General features: G+C 38.1%; 1 protein-coding gene across 1 annotated transcript in view; it reads left to right on the top strand.

Moving 5' to 3' along the window:
* Positions 1-19131, top strand: part of LOC110914289 — a 69450-nt gene extending 50319 nt beyond the window's left edge. Inside the window, exons 4-7 of the mRNA XM_035984481.1 lie at positions 6991-7129; positions 16744-17182; positions 17282-18222; positions 18317-19131. Of these exons, the coding sequence (XP_035840374.1) occupies positions 6991-7129; positions 16744-17182; positions 17282-18222; positions 18317-19131 (2334 nt within the window). The remainder of the gene's footprint in view (positions 1-6990; positions 7130-16743; positions 17183-17281; positions 18223-18316) is intronic.

Here is a 19131-nt window from a genome sequence, read left to right as displayed (position 1 = left end):
TGGGGTCTTACATCTGAATGTGCTCTCGATACTCTCAAACCACGGCAGGAGCGCAGTTGCTCCTTGCGACCCAGAAAACTTAAGCGGCTTCGCAGAATTGAAATTTTTGAAATTACACTGAGCATTATTGTTGTTATTATTGTTGTTATTGTATAACTTGTGGATTTGGGTCACAATGCCTGGAAGCACAGCAGCCATTTGCTGAGAGACAAGGGCTGCGACTTCCTCAGTAGTATAAGTTCGAGCATCGGTTCGAGCATCGCGTCGAGGAGGCATTGTCTAACAAGGAAACATGAGAAACGAGTGAGGTCGATAATTGGAAAAAAAACAAAAGAGGCATTGAAAACATCGACAAAACACAAGGAAGGCGATCATTTGTTCGTTACCTCGAACAAACAAACGACACGCAGTGACTAATCAAAGTAAATGGGTCACTATAATGTATCGCGAAGACATGCTCGCCTATAAGTGAACACTCACCCCAAGAGTTCCCAGGTAAGAGTGACTGGTCCGATAATGCGGATTTGTACGAACACTCTAGCCTTAGACAGAAAACTCAGGGTACAGGCAAACAATAGACGCCAAAATCGGAAGATCGGAAAGAATGAGGTCTTGTAAACCAAATGAGTGTAGGAACTCATGTGATATGGTTTAACAAAGCCTACATTCTAAATTGAAACCTAACCTAAGTGCTTTCGACCCGTTGCGACCCATTAAGGTAGCTTACGCTACTTTAACGCGTCGTGCGCGCAAACGCGCGTTCGAGACGTCTAACTAGTCCTATGACAAGTATTATATGCCTAAACATGTTTAAATAGGTTGCATAATCAGTTTAGGTGACAAAAGTTAGGTTACATATGCTTAAAGTCCAATTATGCATGAAAAGGGCATTTTGGTAATTTACCTAAGGCATATAATCTACCTATCATACAACTACTTAAACTCGGTGACCATAAGGTATAACCTCGGAAGGTTATTCCCTATGCAACTATGGTCACTAAACATGCTTGATCAGATCCTAAAGATCGACCAAACGGGTCGAGTTCGAAAGTCTAAGCGGTGGTTTAGACCGCTCGACTTACGACTCTTAAACAAGCACTAACTAAAAGCGACGAGCTAAACATGTCAAAGCATGTTTAACCTACTGATTTGGTATCAAAACAAAGTGTTTTGATACCTAATAGTAGTTCTGTTGGAAAATGCGTGCTAAAACGCATTTTGACCGAAACTTAGACTCGTCACTACACCTAGTTAACGTGGTAATCAGTGGGTATAGTCACTAAGGACTATAACCAACGTGATTACGCTCACGTTGCGAAGTTCAAACGAACTTCTCGTTGACCATCTCGTGGTCAAAGCTGAAAGTCAAACTATTTTTGACTTTCAAACTAGGAAAACAACAAAAAGAATGAAAGAATGCTCACAATGGGTCCTTGCTATCTTTTCTACAAGAAAACCAAATTCCCAATCAGATTAGAGAGCTCCTAACACTTGAGGGAGCCTTCCAAATCAGATGGTAGAGAAGAGAAGAATGAATGAGCAAAGAACAAGTGAAATGGATGGCCTATATATAGTTTTTGCAAAACCGTTAGGATTATTTCTTGGAGAAGAGGGAATGATCTAGGCCATACAAGTGTCAAGGAAGGATTGGGGGACTTGGAGAACACACAAACCAGCCCCTAGCATTGAAATCCACTGATCAAAACCAGCAAAAACGAGCTAAATGACTAGATTCATTGTTTCTGTCTGACATACCCACGCACCCCGCGTAAGATATGGCTTGGGCTTACGCGCCCCGCCTGGGTATCTTTGGCAGATTGTCAGTTTTAGTCCCTGCAGCTTAGAAACTTGCATTTTGGCCCATTTTTGACAAGTTTAAGCCCCGTTAACCTCATTTCAAGACACTAAAATGAAGTTAAAGTATTGGGAACTCAAAACATGCTCAAAAATATCTCGGATGTCGGTTCTTTTGGTCGTACGATCGCATTGTTCGGTTAATTACGACGGAAATCGTAACGAACGCGAAAACGATCCAAATCAAGCGACGAATGGAATTTTATCATGCCAATCACTAAAATAAAATATTTTAATGATTACATAAATTTTTGGATGTCCGGATTTATTCAGAACGTAAGATATGCGTGAAAATGCAAACTTGTGCACTTTTTGACGCTTTTAGTCCCTGAATGACCAATAAGTTTATTTTTGCGCACCAAACACCTCAAAGCCTATTTATAAGCTATGTAAAGGATATTTAGGGCGTATTTAACTTATGATCAGGTTCCGGAATGTTCGTCACTATACAAATCGGTATAGTTTCGCAGTTTGACACAAATAGTCCCTGCGATCGAATAGACTTGTTTTCGACACAGCAAACCATCCAAAATTTATTTCTAAGTTATGTGAAGGTTATTTAAGGTATGTTAAGCCTATTTCACTATCCCGGAGTGTTTGTCTCATTTAACTGATTGCGTTTACGCACCAGTTTGCGTATAACCTTCCAGAAAGCGATTTAAAGCTTGAAATCGAATCGAATCGAATTGTAAAATCACCAAACACAAATACACACATAATAACACCAAAACATATTGTATTATTTATAACTAACATCGTTTTGCATTGTTCATCGATTAAAGAGCACAGTTGTCACATTGAAGGCTTTGGTATGGCAAAATCAAGTTTATTCACTTAGAGGGACTAATTTCGACAAACTGCGAAAGTATGCCGATTCGTACTGTAATGGACATTCCGGAACTTGATCATAAGTTAAACATACCCTAAATATCCTTTACATAGCTTAGAAATAGGCTTTGAGGGTCTCGGTATTGCTAAAATAAACTTTTTGGTCATTCAGGGACTAAAAGCGACAAAAAGTGCATAAGTTTGCATTTTCGCGCATATCTAACGTTCTGAATACATCCGGACATCCAAAAATTTATGTAAGCATTAAAATATTTTATTTTAGTGTTTGGCATAAGAAAAATCCATTCGTCGCGTCATTTGGATCATTTTTCGCGTTCATGCGCATTTCGTCGTAATTAAGCGAATATCGCGATCGTACGACCAAACGTACCGACATCCGGCATATTTTTGAGCATGTTTCATGTCCATTATGTTTAGGCATCATTTTAGGGCCTTAAAGTTGGCTTAACAGGCCTTAAATGGGTCAAATATGGACTGAAATGCATGCAGGGACCAAAACTGCACATTATGAAACTTTGTTTGCTAAACTGGAGCTCAGGCGGGTCGCGTAAGTCCCCTAAGACTCTTACGCGGGCCGCGTGGTGCTGTCAGACCTGCACAGAATTGTTTTTCCAACTGTTTATAGCTGTTCTACCTGATTTTTCCACTTGCAAATGGTTTTTACAATACTATGGGCTCATATTAGGGGCTCCCATGGTTTTAGAAAACAATGGGTGCAAGTGTACGGCCTAGATCGAAGCTCGTTTTACGATGAACGATCTTAACAGTTGTGCCAAATCTATATAAACCCCCACCATTTCATTCTCAAACTCACATTTGATCTGAGATTTCTCTAAGTTGAGGTGTTTTATCATTTCATACCTGAGAATACTTGGAATCAAATCTCTTTGGACCATTTGTAAGTTCTCCTTCGTTCTTTTATGCGTTTTTTAGCTTAAAAGTCAAATTGTGTTTGACTTTCTACATTGACCAGTTTATGGTCAATGAGAAGTTCGTTTGAACTTCATAACGTGAGCGTAATCACGATGGTTATAGTCCCTAGTGGCTATACATACTGATTTCCACGTTATCTAGGCATAGTGACGAGTCGTAGTTTCAGCCAAAATGCGTATTCTTGCGTACTTTGTAACCAAACTACTTCTAGGTATCAAAACCGTTTGTTTTGATACCAAACCTGTTTTCTAAACTCATTAAACATGTTTTAACATGTTTAGCTCGTCACTTTTAGATTTGTGCTTATATAGGGTCGTAAGGTAAGCGATCTAATCAATCGCTTATACTTTCGAACCCGACCCATTTGGTCGATCATTAGGATCCGATCAAACACATTAGGTGACCATAGTTGCATAGGAAATAACCTTGTGAGGTTATACCTTATGGTCACGACGTTTAGTTAGTTGTATGATAGGTAGTTTATATGCCTTAGGAAAATTACCAAAATGCCCTTTTTGCACCAAAATTCATTTTAAGCATATGTAACATAACATTTGACATCTAAACTGATTTGGCAACAATATTAGATATGTTAAGGCATATTTTACTTGTCATATGGCTAGTTAGGCGTTCCGAACGCGTTTTACGCGAACGACGCGTTAAAGTAGCGTGAGCTACCTAAACGGGTCGTAATGGGTCAAATCACTTAGGTTAGGTTTCATTTTAGTATGTAGGCTTTGTTAAACCATATTACATGAGTTCCCATACTTATCTGGTTTACGGACCCTCATTCTATCCGATCCTCTGATTTAAGTCCGGTTTATTAACGTAGTTACCTATATTAGGTGTCGTTTAATTCCGTGATCTCTAGCATTGCTTGGTTGTTACTCAAGGACTTCTAGGCAATCTCAAGTGAGTTCATAGTCCCCTCTTTTACTACTTTTCAAATGTTTTGGGGTGAAACACATGTGCCTACTTGTTACTTTCGTGCTTTTCGTGTTTTTATATCCAATGCTTGTTATGTTCATTAGTACATTTATAAGTACATGATTTCATTGTGTTTTTGCTATATATGTCCTTTATTGCATACTTAGTACATCGTTTTACATTTCATTTTATGCTATGTATGTCCATTTTGTGCATACTTAGTACATTGTTTTAAATTACATTTTTACGCTATGTATGTTCATTTATTGCATACTTAGTACATTTTTTTACATTACATTTTACGCTATGTATGTTCATTTATTGCATACTTAGTGCATTGTTTTACATCACATGCTATGTATGTTCATTGTTGCATACTTAGTACATTTGTTTCACGTCACATGCTATGTATGTCCATTTGTTGCATACTTAGTACATTTGTTTTACATCACATGCTTACATTTTGGTATGACATTTGGTTTGTTTAAATGGGACCAAAATACATTCATTAACATTGGCCATGCCGTTCGTTAGTAGGTAGTGGTACCATAGGAATTGACAACTCCCGTTCCTGACATCCTAGGTATGTTTGGATGGAAGGAATGACCGAATTCGATAAACATAACTCAGATAGACCTTTAATTTGTTTAAAGGTTTATCGCCACAGTCATAAGGCTTGAATGTATGCATTTTCACAACACCGTATAGATGTTTGTATCAGTATAGCATGCATTACCACAAAACATAACTTTGATTTAAACTGTGTTTTACTTCAATACCTTGTTTTGTGCATTTTTACATGTGGTCTAGTTGATATATTTCACTTGCCATAGATGATATTTGTTTACACATTTCATTTGACATATACATTCTGATATTGGTTTACACATTACATGATTGATATTTTGATAATAGACATTTATCCATGCATAAACATTTGACAATTGGTTTACATGGGCAATTTACATTGGTGGTTTGTTTGGGTAAGTGATTTAAGTAACGAGGCGTGTGTAATATGATACAAGCATGGTGGATACGCCGCTGGTACTTCCTATATATAAGTGCTTGTATGATATTACATATCGTAGTGTTATTTAAATTATTTCAATTTAGACATTACACATTTTTCACAAGACATTGATTTACAAACTGTTTATTTTATACAACTCATTTTAATTGGACATTTAATTAACCATCCATATTTCTTTTATATAATCTGATTTTCTTATCGAATTTTCATATTTCTTTTAATGCCATGGTTGTGAAACAATAATTCTGTTACAACACTCCCCGATGTTTCCGCCACGATTTGATGTTTTACGTGGTCGGGGTGTGACAGAAGAGTTGGTATCAGAGCCAATGGTTATAGGGAATTAGGTTATTAGTAATGCTTTGACCTAGACTATAACGTTTCTTGGACCCCAACACAAGTTATCTTGTGTTTAGATCTTAAAACACGCACTTCACCTATCCTTAGGTGATTGCCAAAAAAAAAAAAAAAAAAAAACAAGAACCCAGTTTTCTGAAACAATTTTTGAAAATCAATCATCTGTTTTTAAATGATTTATTATATGGTTTTAAACCCTTTTGATTTTTCAAAATGATTTTGGAAATTTATTATCCATTTTTGAATAATTCTTTTGCCCTTGTGCCTTCCAAGTTTTCAAAATCTCGTCAAAGTTTTGGGTTCTAAATAGTGTGAACACGTGCAAACTGGAAGAGTGAATGCCTGTACCCTGGGTTTTCTGTCTAAGGCTAGAGTATTCGTACAAATCCGCATAATCGGACCAGTCACTCTTACCTGGGAACTCTTTGGGTGAGTGTTCACTTATAGGCGAGCATGTCTTCGCGATACATTATTTTTGACCCATTTACTTTGATTAGTCACTGTGTGTCGGGCGAATGGCCACCATCTTTGCTTTTGTCAATTTTGTATCATCTCATTCTTTTCATCTAATCATCTCAGTCGTTTCCTTCATGTTTCCTCTTTTTAGAATGCCTCCTCGACGCGAAAATCCGCTATTTAATGCCGAAATGGCAGATATCATGGCGCAGCATATGGCTGCAGTACTCCCAAACATTATTGCCAAAAATAACCAGAATGCTCCATGTAATTTCAAAAGTTTCAATTCGGCTAAACCACTCAAGTTCAGTGGTTCTAAAGGGGCAACTGGGCTCATGCAGTGGTTCGAGAGCATTGAGAGTACGTTTCGTCACGTTCAGTGTCTTGAAAATCGTAAAGTCGAGTTTGCTTCTAGCGTATTTCAAAAGAGGGCTCTTACTTGGTGGAACGGGGTTATGAGAGACCGTGGTGCCGAGGTTTCTTTAGCACAGACATGGGCTGAGCTCAGGGCTCTTATGATGAGGGAGATTTGTCCTCGTCATGAATTAAGGGCTTTAGAAAGGGAGTTTGATGACTTAAAACAGGATAGTGGTGAGTACCGAGCATACACTGACGGGTATGAGGAGTTGAGTTTACTTTGCCCTACCATGGTTACCCCACTCGAGAAAGCTATCGAGAGGTATATTGATGGCTTGCCTGACTCTGTTCAAGACATCGTCACTGGTAGTAACCCTACCACAGTCTGTCAGGCGATCGAGTTAGCAGCGACATTGACTGAGTCGCAGGTTCGAAAGGGTAAGCTGCATAGAAAGGGCGACAAGGGCAAGAAACAGTCGTCTGACAAGGATGAGAGCAAGAAAGGTAAAAACGAGAAGGGCAAGGAATCCGGTTCCTCAAAGGGGTCAAGGAAGCGTAAGGCTTCCCAGAATTTTGCTACCACTGCCCAACCGAACCAGGCAGCTCCCAATCAGCCCGCACAGCCTCCAACAAAGAAACGGTATGCGGGAAATGCACATTTGTGCAACAGATGCAATAGTCACCATCAGCCACAACTTCCGTGCCATTTCTGTACTAACTGTGGGAAGTCAAGTCATCTCGCTGAGGTTTATCGTACTGCTCAGAATCAGGCAGCACGTAATCCAGCTCAACAGGCTGCTCAACTGCCTGTTCAACAGCAAGCACAAGCTGCATGACCTCATTTTCCTCCTGGTTCGTGCTATAATTGTGGAGACCTGACCTATTATCGAAACTAGTGTCCAAGGCTGGTTAATGTAAATTAGAATCAGGCTCAGGCTCGAGGTCAAGTCTTCAACATGAATGCATAAGAGGCCCAAGCAGACAATGAAGTAGTCAATGGTACGTTCTTTGTAAATAATCAATCTGCTTCTGTTCTTTTTGATTCAGGTGCCGATAAGAGTTTTGTGTCATTATCTTTTGAGCCATTGCTTCGCATGTCTAGAACGAAACTAGGAAAGCCTTTGACAGTAGAAGTTGCTAGTGGTGAACCCATTGTTATTGATTTTGTTCTTCAGAATTGCCAATTGAACCTTAACGACCATCTTTTCCCCATCGACCTCACGCCAATGCAACTTGGAAGTTTCGACATTATAGTGGGTATGGATTGGTTAGCCAAGCATCACGCAGAGGTAGTTTGTTTCGAGAAGATTGTTCGTGTTCCACTCTCGACAGGTGAGATCTTGCAGGTTCGTGGTGAGAAACCTGCTAGTAGCCTCAAACTTATGTCTTGTTTTCAAGCTCAGAAGTATCTGCGAAAGAGCTATGTGGCCTTCTTGGCACATGTCGTAGCAGATAAAGGCAAAGGCAAAGGTAAATCTATTCAAGATATCCCTATTGTTCGGGATTATCCGGAGTTGTTTCCTGAAGAGTTACCTGGTTTACCCCCAGCGCGCCAAGTCGAGTTTCGTATTGATCTTGTACCTGGTTCCAATCCCATTGCCAGATCTCCATATCGTCTTGCACCATCTGAGATGCAAGAGTTGTCTAAGTAGCTTCAAGAGCTATCTGATAAAGGTTTTATCCGTCCTAGCTTTTCACCTTGGGGTGCTCCCGTTCTTTTTGTCAAGAAGAAAGATGGATCTTTCAGGATGTGCATCGATTACCGTGAGCTTAATAAGCTTACCATCAAGAATCGATATCCCCTACCTCGCATTGATGATCTCTTTGATCAGTTACAGGGTGCTATTTGTTTTTCGAAGATTGATCTTCGTCCTGGGTATCATCAACTTCGTGTGCATGAAGAAGATATTCCCAAGACAGCTTTCCGCACTCGTTATGGGCATTATGAGTTCACTGTTATGCCATTCGGTTTGACTAATGCTCCTGCTATTTTCATGGACTTGATGAATAGGGTCTGTAAGCCTTATTTGGACAAGTTCATCATCATTTTTATTGATGATATCTTGGTTTATTCTAAGACGCAAGCTGATCACGAGCAACATCTTCGTCTCACCCTGGAGCTCCTAAAGAAAGAGCAACTTTTTGCCAAATTCACCAAGTGCGAATTCTGGCTTAAGGAAGTTCAATTTTTGGGGCATATTGTCAACGAACAAGGTATTCATGTAGATCCCTCCAAGATCAGTGCGATTAAGGATTGTGATATGCCTACTACTCCTACTGAGGTTCGTTAATTTCTTGGTCTTGCGGGTTATTACCGCCGCTTCATTGAAAACTTCTCGAAGATTGCAGTTCCCCTAACTGCTCTAACTCAGAAGAACAAACCCTTTGAATGGGGAAACAAACAAGAGGAAGCATTTCAGACCTTGAAGCAGAAGCTTTGTGATGCGCCTATTCTATCTTTGCCTGAGGGCAATGATGATTTTGTCGTGTACTGTGATGCGTCAAATTTGGGTCTTGGCTTTGTTCTCATGCAAAGGAACAAAGTCATAGCCTACGCATCAAGGCAGTTGAAGATACACGAAAAGAACTACACCACTCATGATCTTAAGTTAGGTGCAGTGGTATTCGCTCTCAAAATCTGGAGACATTATTTGTACGGTACAATATGTGTGGTTTTTACTGACCACAAGAGTCTTCAGCATATATTTAATTAGAAAGAACTCAACATGAGGCAATGACGTTGGGTTGAACTTCTAAACAACTATGATTGCGAAATTCGCTACCATCCTGGTAAGGCGAATGTCGTGGCTGATGCATTGAGTCGTAAAGAACGTGTCAAGCTTCATTGTGTTCGTGTTCAATCTGATATTCAAGCTCGATCTGATATCTAAACTCGCATTTCTCAGGCTCAACATGCTTGTGTTTCACAAAGTTTGATGGGTAAGGAATTACCCTATCACATTAAGCCTGATCTTGAATTAAAGGACGATGGATCGTATTATTTCATGGACCGTTTGTGGGTCCCAGGCCAAGATGATCTTCGCACCTTGCTTATGGATGAGGCTCATAAGTCTTATTATTCTATTCATCCTGGCTCAGACAAGATGTATAAGGATCTTCGTACTCAGTATTGGTGGCCTGGTATGAAGAAAGACATTGCATTGTACGTTTCAAAATGCCTTACTTGTCTTAAGGTTAAGGCCGAACATCAACATCCTTCTGGTTTATTGGAGCAACCAGAGATTCCAGTTTGGAAATGGGAAAACATTGCTATGGATCTTGTTACCAAACTTCCGCGCACTAAGAAATGTCATGATGTCATCTGGGTAGTTGTTGATCGTCTTACAAAATCAGCACTTTTCTTGCCGATCCGTGAGGATCTATCCGCTAACAAGCTGGTTAAAATCTACGTGGATGAAATTGTATCTAGACATGGTGTTCCCTTGAACATTATTTCTGACAGGGATGCTCGATTCTCGTCTCATTTTTGGAGAACCACGCAATCTGCTATGGGGACCCAACTTAATCTGAGCATTGCTTATCATCCGCAATCTGATGGTCAATCTGAGAGAACAATCCAGACTTTGGAGGATATGCTTAGAGCTTGTGTGATCGATTTTGGTGGTAGTTGGGATTCGTATCTTCCATTGATTGAATTCTCCTACAATAACGGTTATTACTCCAGCATCAACATGGCTCCTTTCGAGGCTCTCTATGGTCAAAAATGTCGTTCACCAGTCTGCTGGAATGAGATCGGTGAGGCTCAGCTTACTGGACCTGACCTCATTCTAGAGACAACTAATAAGGTTAAGAAAGTTCGCGATAACCTTCAGACAGCTCGAAGCCGTCAAAAGAGTTACGCGGACCGATGACGCAAGCCCTAGGAATTTCAAGTCGGTGATCGTGTATTACTTAAGGTCTCACCTTGGAAAGGTGTGATCAGATTTGGAAAGACAGGAAAACTTGCACCTAGATATGTTGGACCATTCAAGATGGTCGAAAGAATCGGTAAGGTAGCCTACAAACTTGAGTTACCTCCTGAACTTGGAAACGTTCATCCAACCTTTCACGTGTCCAATCTCAAGAAGTATCTAGCTGATGAGAACCTCCACATACCACTTGATGAGATTCGTGTCGATAACACGATGCATTTCGTTGAGAAACCTGTGGAAATCATGGGCCGTGAAGTCAAGTGGATTAAACGCAAGCGCATTCCTTTGGTCAAAGTTCGCTGGGAATCTAAACATGAACCAGAATTTACTTGGGAACGTGAAAATCAAATGAAGGCGAAGTATCCGCACCTGTTCTCACGAGTTTCCTCTAAATAAATTTCGGGACGAAATTTCCACAAGTAGGGGAGACTGTGACACCTGTGCTTGTAATCATTGTAAACAGTTCAGTTATTAATGAAATAATGTTATTTGATTCCAATGTTTGTTTGTTTATGTTTGATATTTTTCATGTTTTGGTTTTTGTTCAAATTTAAACTCTATATCGCTTTCTGGAGAGTTATACGCAAACTGGTGCGTAAACATAATCAGTTTAATGCGACAAACACTCCGGAACATCAATTTATGCTTAACATACCTTAAAGAACCTTTACATAACTTAGAAATAAGTTTTGAAGGCTTTGGTATGGCAAAATCAAGTTTATTCGCTTATAGGGACCAATTTCGACAAACTGCGAAAGTATGCCGATTCGTACTGTAACGGATATTCTGGAACTTGATCATAAGCTAAAAATACCCTAAATATCCTTTACATATCTTAGAAATAGGCTTTGAGGGGCTCGGTATTGCTAAAATAAACATTTTGGTCATTCAGGGACTAAAAGCATCAAAAAGTGCATAAGTTTGCATTTTCGCGCATATCTTACGTTCTGAATACATCCGGACATCCAAAAATTTATGTAAGCATTAAAATATTTTATTTTAGTGTTTGGCATAAGAAAAATCCATTAGTCACGTCATTTGGATCATTTTTCGCGTTCATGCGCATTTCGTCGCAATTAAGCGAATATCGCGATCGTACGACCAAACGAACCGACATCCGGCATATTTTTGAGCATCTTTCATGTCCACTATGTTTGGGCATCATTTTAGGTCCTTAAAGTTGGCTTAACGGGCCTTAAATGGGTCAAATATGGATTGAAATGCATGCCTGGACCAAAACTGCACATTATGAAACTTTGTTTGCTGAACTGGAGCTCAGGCACGCCGCGTAAGTCCCCTAAGACTCTTACGCGGGCTGCGTGGTACTGTCAGACCTGAACATAATTGTTTTTCCAGCTGTTTACAACTGTTCTACCCGATTTTTCCACTTGCAAATGGTTTTTACAATACTATGGGCTCATATTAGGGGCTCCCATGGTTTTAGAAAACAATGGGTGCAAGTGTAAGGCCTAGATCGAAGCTTGTTTTACGATGAACGATCTTAACGGTTGTGCCAAATCTATATATACCCCCACCATTTCATTCTCAAACTCACATTTGATCTGAGATTTCTCTAAGTTGAGGTGTTTTATCACTTCATACTTGAGAATACTTGGAATCAAATCTCTTTGGACCTTTTGTAAGTTCTCCTTCGTTCTTTTATGCGTTTTTTTAGCTTAAAAGTCAAGCTGCGTTTGACTTTCTGCATTGACCAGTTTATAGTCAATGCGAAGTTTGTTTGAACTTCATAACGTGAGCGTAATCACGATGGTTATAGTCCCTAGTGACTATACCTACTGATTACCACGTTATCTAGGCATAGTGACGAGTCGTAGTTTCGGCCAAAATGCATATTCTTGCGTACTTTGTAACCAAACTACTTCTAGGTATCAAAACCGTTTGTTTTGATACCAAACCTGTTTTCTAAACTCGTTAAACATGTTTTAACTCGTCACTTTTAGATTTGTGCTTATATAGGGTGGTAAGGTAAGCGATCTAATGAATCGCTTATACTTTTGAACCCGACCCATTTGGTCGATCATTAGGATCCGACCAAACACATTAGGTGACCATAGTTGCATAGGGAATAACCTTCTGAGGTTATACCTTATGGTCACGACGTTAGGTAGTTGCATGATAGGTAGTTTATATGCCTTAGGAAAATTACCAAAATGCCCTTTTTGCACCAAAATTCATTTTAAGCATATGTAACATAACTTTTGACATCTAAACTGATTTGGCAACAATATTAGATATGTTAAGGCATATTTTACTTGTCATAGGGCTAGTTAGGCATTCCGAACGCATTTTACGCGAACGACGCGTTAAAGTAGCGTGAGCTACCTAAACGGGTCGTAATGGGTCAAAAGCACTTAGGTTAGGTTTCATTTAAGTATGTAGGCTTTGTTAAACCATATTACATGAGTTCCCATACTCATTTGGTTTACGAACCCTCATTCTATCCGGTCCTCCGATTTAGGTCCGGTTTATTAACGTAGTTACCTATATTAGGTGCCGTTTAATTCCGTGATCTCTAGCATTGCTTGGTTGTTACTCTAGGACTTCTAGGCAATCTCAAGTGAGTACATAGTCCTCTCTTTTTCTGCTTTTCAAACGTTTTGGGGTGAAACACATGTGCCTACTTGTTACTTTCGTGCTTTTCATGTTTTTATATCCAATGCTTGTTATGTTCATTAGTACATTTATAGTACATGATTTTATTGTGTTTTTGATATCTATGTCCTTTGTTTCATACTTAGTACATCGTTTTACATTTCATTTTATGCTATGTATGTCCATTTTGTGCATACTTAGTACATTGTTTTACATTACATTTTTACGCTATGTATGTTCATTTATTGCATACTTAGTACATTGTTTTACATTACATTTTACGCTATGTATGTTCATTTATTGCATACTTAGTGCATTGTTTTAGATCACATGCTATGTATATTCATTGTTGCATACTTAGTACATTTGTTTCACGTCACATGCTATGTATGTCCATTTGTTGTATACTTAGTACATTTGTTTTACATCACATGCATACATTTTGGTATGACATTTGGTTTGTTTAAATGGGACCAAAATACATTCATTAACATTGGCCGTGCCGTAGTAGGTAGTGGTACCATAGGAATTGACAACTCCCGTTCATGACATCCTAGGTATGTTTGGATGGAAGGAATGACCGAATTTGATAAACATAACTCAGATAGACCTTTAATTTGTTTAAAGGTTTATCGCCACAGTCACAAGGCTTGAATGTATGCATTTTCACAACACTGTATAGATGTTTGTATCAGTGTAGCATGCATTACAACAAAACATAACTTTGATTTAAACTGTGTTTTACTTCAATACCTTGTTTTGTGCATTTTTACATGTGGTCTAGTTGATATATTTCACTTGCCATACATGATATTTGTTTACACATTTCATTTGACATATACATTTTGATATTGGTTTACACATTACATGATTGACATTTTGATAATAGACATTTTCCCACACATAAATATTTGACAATTGGTTTACATGGGCAATTTACATTGGTGGTTTGTTTGGGTAAGTGATTTAAGTAACGAGGCGTGTGTAATATGATACAAGCATGGTGGATACGCCGCTGGTACTTCCTATATATAAGTGCTTGTATGATATTACATATCGTAGCGTTATTTGAATTATTTCAATTTAGACATTACACATTTTTCACAAGACACTGATTTACAAACAGTTTATTTTATACAACTCATTTTAATTGGACATTTAATTAACCATCCATATTTCTTTTATATAATCTGATTTTCTTATTGAATTTTCATATGATTTATAAAAGAAAACACTTAACAAGATTCATGACTAATTTTCATTAAACATTTCTTAAAACCTAAGTCATGAATCCTATTTTCTTCAAACCTATGTATCTCACAAACATTTTTATGCTGACATACCTATTTTCACATGTGTTTTCAGGAGCTGTTGCTTAGGATGTTTGTGACACACTAGGGCGGACCTGTGCCTTAGTGCCTTAAAAATGAAGATAGAACTAGTTTAATTTTGTTATATACTCTTGTTTCCTTTCGTTTAAGACAATGTAATCCTTTTGTTTGATAAATAAAACATAACTTTTAATTCCATGGTTGTGAAACAATAATTATGTTACAACACTCCCCGACGTTTCCACCACGATTTGATGTTTTATGTGGTCGGGGTGTGACACGACAGACTGCTCCTGATCTTTCGCGGGGCGCGAGCGCCTAGCCACCAGGCCGCCTCCTGAGCTGCCACGTGTCAAGTACGTGGCGAAGCTAGTAACCGAGTTAGCCAAGCTAGGGCCTACCCTAGCCTAGTTCGCGGGGCAACACGGCCTCCTTTGTCTCCGTCGCGGGGTGCGAGAAACCGGCCGAACAGCCCTATAAATGGAGGGGTTCGGCATTTCAATCGAATTAGTTCAGAAATTTTTATTCTCTCTCAATCTCTGATAGCTAAAGTAATTCCCGGGTATTATACCCCCCTAATTAGCGAAGCTCTGCCTCGTTGTAAGTATTATAACCCCCGGTTACGTATTAGATACGCTCCTCGATTGATCTAGTGCTCCGTAACGCATGTCGAGGCTCTGCCTGACTCAGTTGTTGGAGTTCTGTCTCAGGGAGGGTATAACTAATGTAAATTTGGGTTATTATACTAACGCGTGTGCATTGTTTAAATTTGATAGATTATAACCAGGAAGTCACAGGAAAGTACCTAAAATAGCAATGTGAATAATTCCTCTTTTTGTAAATTGGTTTTACAAAACCTCAATTGTTTCAAATTATATTTAACAGTGATTGAGTATTTGTATTATCGTTGATATGTTGGGGTTTTGTATACAAAATTTGTTACTACACTGTGAGTAGTAACATGACCACAAGTCAGGTTGACAGTACCGTGGGTGGTAATTGAGGTAGAAATATAAACAAATGTAATTGCGAGATCACCCTCAATGCTGTAAAATGATAAAACCTGTTTTGATTAAACTCGGATTCACTCGCCAGTATTTCTTGCTGATAAAATGTTTTCAAACGCGTTTCAGGTAACAAAATGTGAAAGCTAAATAGAAGCCAGCTGGAGAGCACTGAAGGCTTGGAAAAGTGGTTATAAAAGTTACCTAAATAAAGAAGTTTTATTTCAATAAATTAGGGTTTATCCCTAAAAACATGTTTGTAATGGAAACTTAGGTTTATCCCAATATATTTATTATTATAAAAATATGGTGTTTTACTCTCATAAAATATTTCCTAACTACGGTGCTGATGAAAGTTCCGCTGCCAAATTAATGATAAACACCGATACCACCATCTCTAAGTAGGCCGCGGCCGCCCGCCTCCCGGGGCAGGGGTCGGGGGTTGCGACATTTGTATAACACTTTTGTAAAAAAATTTTACTTTATAATATTTTATATATAATTTTACTTAGTAAGAAGTCCAACAACACAACATCATTCATGAATGTTGGTGTTAATTTATATTACCAACAAAATTCTTCACAACCTCCAGAAGTTATAAACATATCAAACAATTCAAACCAGAATTCCAGCTTTATAAATGCTTCAAGTTCCTTACATCATTTGTCGTCAGGTATTTGTTTTGTTCTTTATTTCTTTCTCATCTTATAATTTTTTAAGAAATTTTGGCCTACTAATTTGTAGTGTTTTATTTTCTTTAGTTTCTGATGTCGCTAGCAGTAGCCATTCACTGTTACCTACAAGTGGTCGTTACTCCATACAATCAAGCATCATTAGAACTACTAATCACTCCATGTTAAGTGGTATATCTTCCTTAACAAGGTTGTCATCTGGTAAACGCAATCTAAAACACAAGCCACATGATAAAAATCCTATACCTATGGTCAGTTTGGATTCAGATGATGACTCTTCGGTTGTATGTATTGATCAAGATCCTTTTAAAGGAATCTCTAACGGTTTGAAATTTAATTAAATTATTTTCAATTTTTTATTGCTTTCTTGAAAAACTATTATGATCTATAACAATGCTTATTTATTAGATTATTTGGATCACGGTGACCAAGTTCTCATATGTGAGATTTGTAGTGCTAAATTGTGGACATCTGAAGGTGGTAAAGGTCGTATCACTTTGGAAAAGCTAACTTATAGTTTGTGCTACGGTTATGGTAAAGTGGAGTTCCCTGCTTTAAAAGATGCACACCCGTCTTATCAAGATTTGTTTCGTTCCACCAGTGACAAAAGCAAGTTTTTCCTAAAAAACATTAGACGATACAATTCTATGTTTTCTTTTACATCGATGCGTGGAAAGGTTGATCACAAAATCAACAAGGGTAACGCTCCATTCATTTATCGAATAAGTGGGCAAAATTACCATTGCATGGGTAGTCTAAGACCAAGTAATGGACAACAGCCTAAGTTCTCCCAGCTATACATATATGATACTGAAAATGAAATTACAAATAGGCAGACATTATTTATGTAAGTTAAATTTAATTATACTATTACTTTAACATTAAAGTACTAAATATAATTCTAATGTTACTTTATTTACTGATTTATTTCTTTTAATGTTCTCAGCGATCCAACCCAGCCGTCAGCGTCTACTGATAAAGACGTTGATGTTCAAATTATTGAATATTTAAGGGATTCATTAGATTCACAAAATATGTTGGTTCAGACATATAGGAAGGTTCGAGACAATTTTCATGGGCCCTCTGAAGCTAACCTTAAACTAAGACTTATTTACAAAAGAGATAAAGATGGTCGGACCTACAATTTACCGTCCACTTCTGAAGTTGCTGCGTTGATAGTCGGTGACGTGAATGAGTCTATAGATCATCGCGATATAGTTGTTGAAACTCAATCTGGAGTTTTACAGCGTATTAGTGAGTTGCATCCTTCCTATCTTGCACTTCAATATCCTATACTTTTCCCATATGGTGTTGATGGCTATAGGATTGATATTCCCCACAGAGATTTTATGTCCACAAAAAAGAAAATAAAACCAAAGTGTACAATGAGGGAATTCTTTGCATATAGAATCCAAGACAGAACGTATGGGTTTTCATTAATTTTAAATGGAAGAAGATTGTTACAACAATTTTTGGTTGATGCGTACACTATGATTGAAAGTGAACGACTAAACCACATACGCAGGCAACAAAAGAATCTTCATTGTGAATCGTTTGAAAATCTCAAGAGGCATAAAGAGGGTGGTTTAGATTCATTATCACAGACCGAGAAGCCCGTTCTTTTAGCTTCTTCATTTACCGGAGGTTCTCGGTTCATGCAGCAAAATTACCTTGATGCAATGGCTTTATGTAAGTGGTATGGCTACTTGGATTTTTTCATAACTATAACCTGTAATCCGAAGTGGCCTGAAGTAAAAAGATTTCTTAAGGATTCAACCATTAAAGCTGAAGATAGGCCTGATATATTGTGCCGATTGTTTAGGATGAAGCTCGATTCTTTAACAAAAGATCTAAAGGATTCTAAATTTTTACGTGATATTAATGTTGGTATGTATTTATTTTTTTCTTAAACCTTAACGTATTTATTCTAATTTTTATCCCATTTACCAGTCACCTGATAATTTTCCCCTTTTATTTGTAGTTGTTTATACAGTTGAATTTCAAAAACGTGGTCTGCCCTATGCTCACATTTGTTTATTCATGAAGGCCAATCACAAACTTCCTACCGTAGATCAGATAAACCCCTTTATTTCTGCTGAGATTCCAGATAAAGATAAGGATGAAGATCCTGAACTTTATTCTCTTGTGACTGATTATATGATTCATGGTCCGTGTGGAAATGTTAATTTGAACTGTCCTTGCATGGTTAACAAGAGGTGTTCAAAAAGCTTTCCCAAGAGTTTTACATCTCATACAACAATTGATTCAAATGGCTTTCCGATATACAGAAGAAGAGATACCGGGCATACTGTTTTAAAATCCGGTGTCAGATTAGACAACAAAAGTGTTATTCCATATAACAAAATCCTTTTAAAAAGATATCAAGCACACATCAATGTCGAGTGGTGTAACCAAGCTGGTTCAGTCAAGTATTTGTTCAAGTATACTAATAAAGGCCCTGATAGGGCTACTGCTGTTGTTTATAGTGATGGTGATCAATGCCAACAAGAGAAGCCAAGAGATGAGATCAAGGAATATTATGATTGTAGGTACATATCCACCTGTGAGGCAACTTGGAGAATATTTTCAAACGAGGTTCATTATAGGTATCCCGCTGTTATGAGGCTGCCCTTTCATTTACCTGGTCAACATAATATTGTTTATGGTGCAGATGATGACATTGATAATGTTCTAAGTAAGCCTTCTGTTGCTTCTTCAATGTTTATGCAATGGATGGAGTTGAACGAAAACGATGTGGCTGCTCGAAAGCTGGCATATATTGAGTTACCTTTCTAA

This window comes from Helianthus annuus, chromosome 15, assembly GCF_002127325.2.
Source record: "Helianthus annuus cultivar XRQ/B chromosome 15, HanXRQr2.0-SUNRISE, whole genome shotgun sequence".
NCBI lineage: Eukaryota > Viridiplantae > Streptophyta > Magnoliopsida > Asterales > Asteraceae > Helianthus > Helianthus annuus.
Note: the sequence above shows the minus strand (reverse complement) of the source record. Positions and strands in the feature narration are given on the sequence as shown.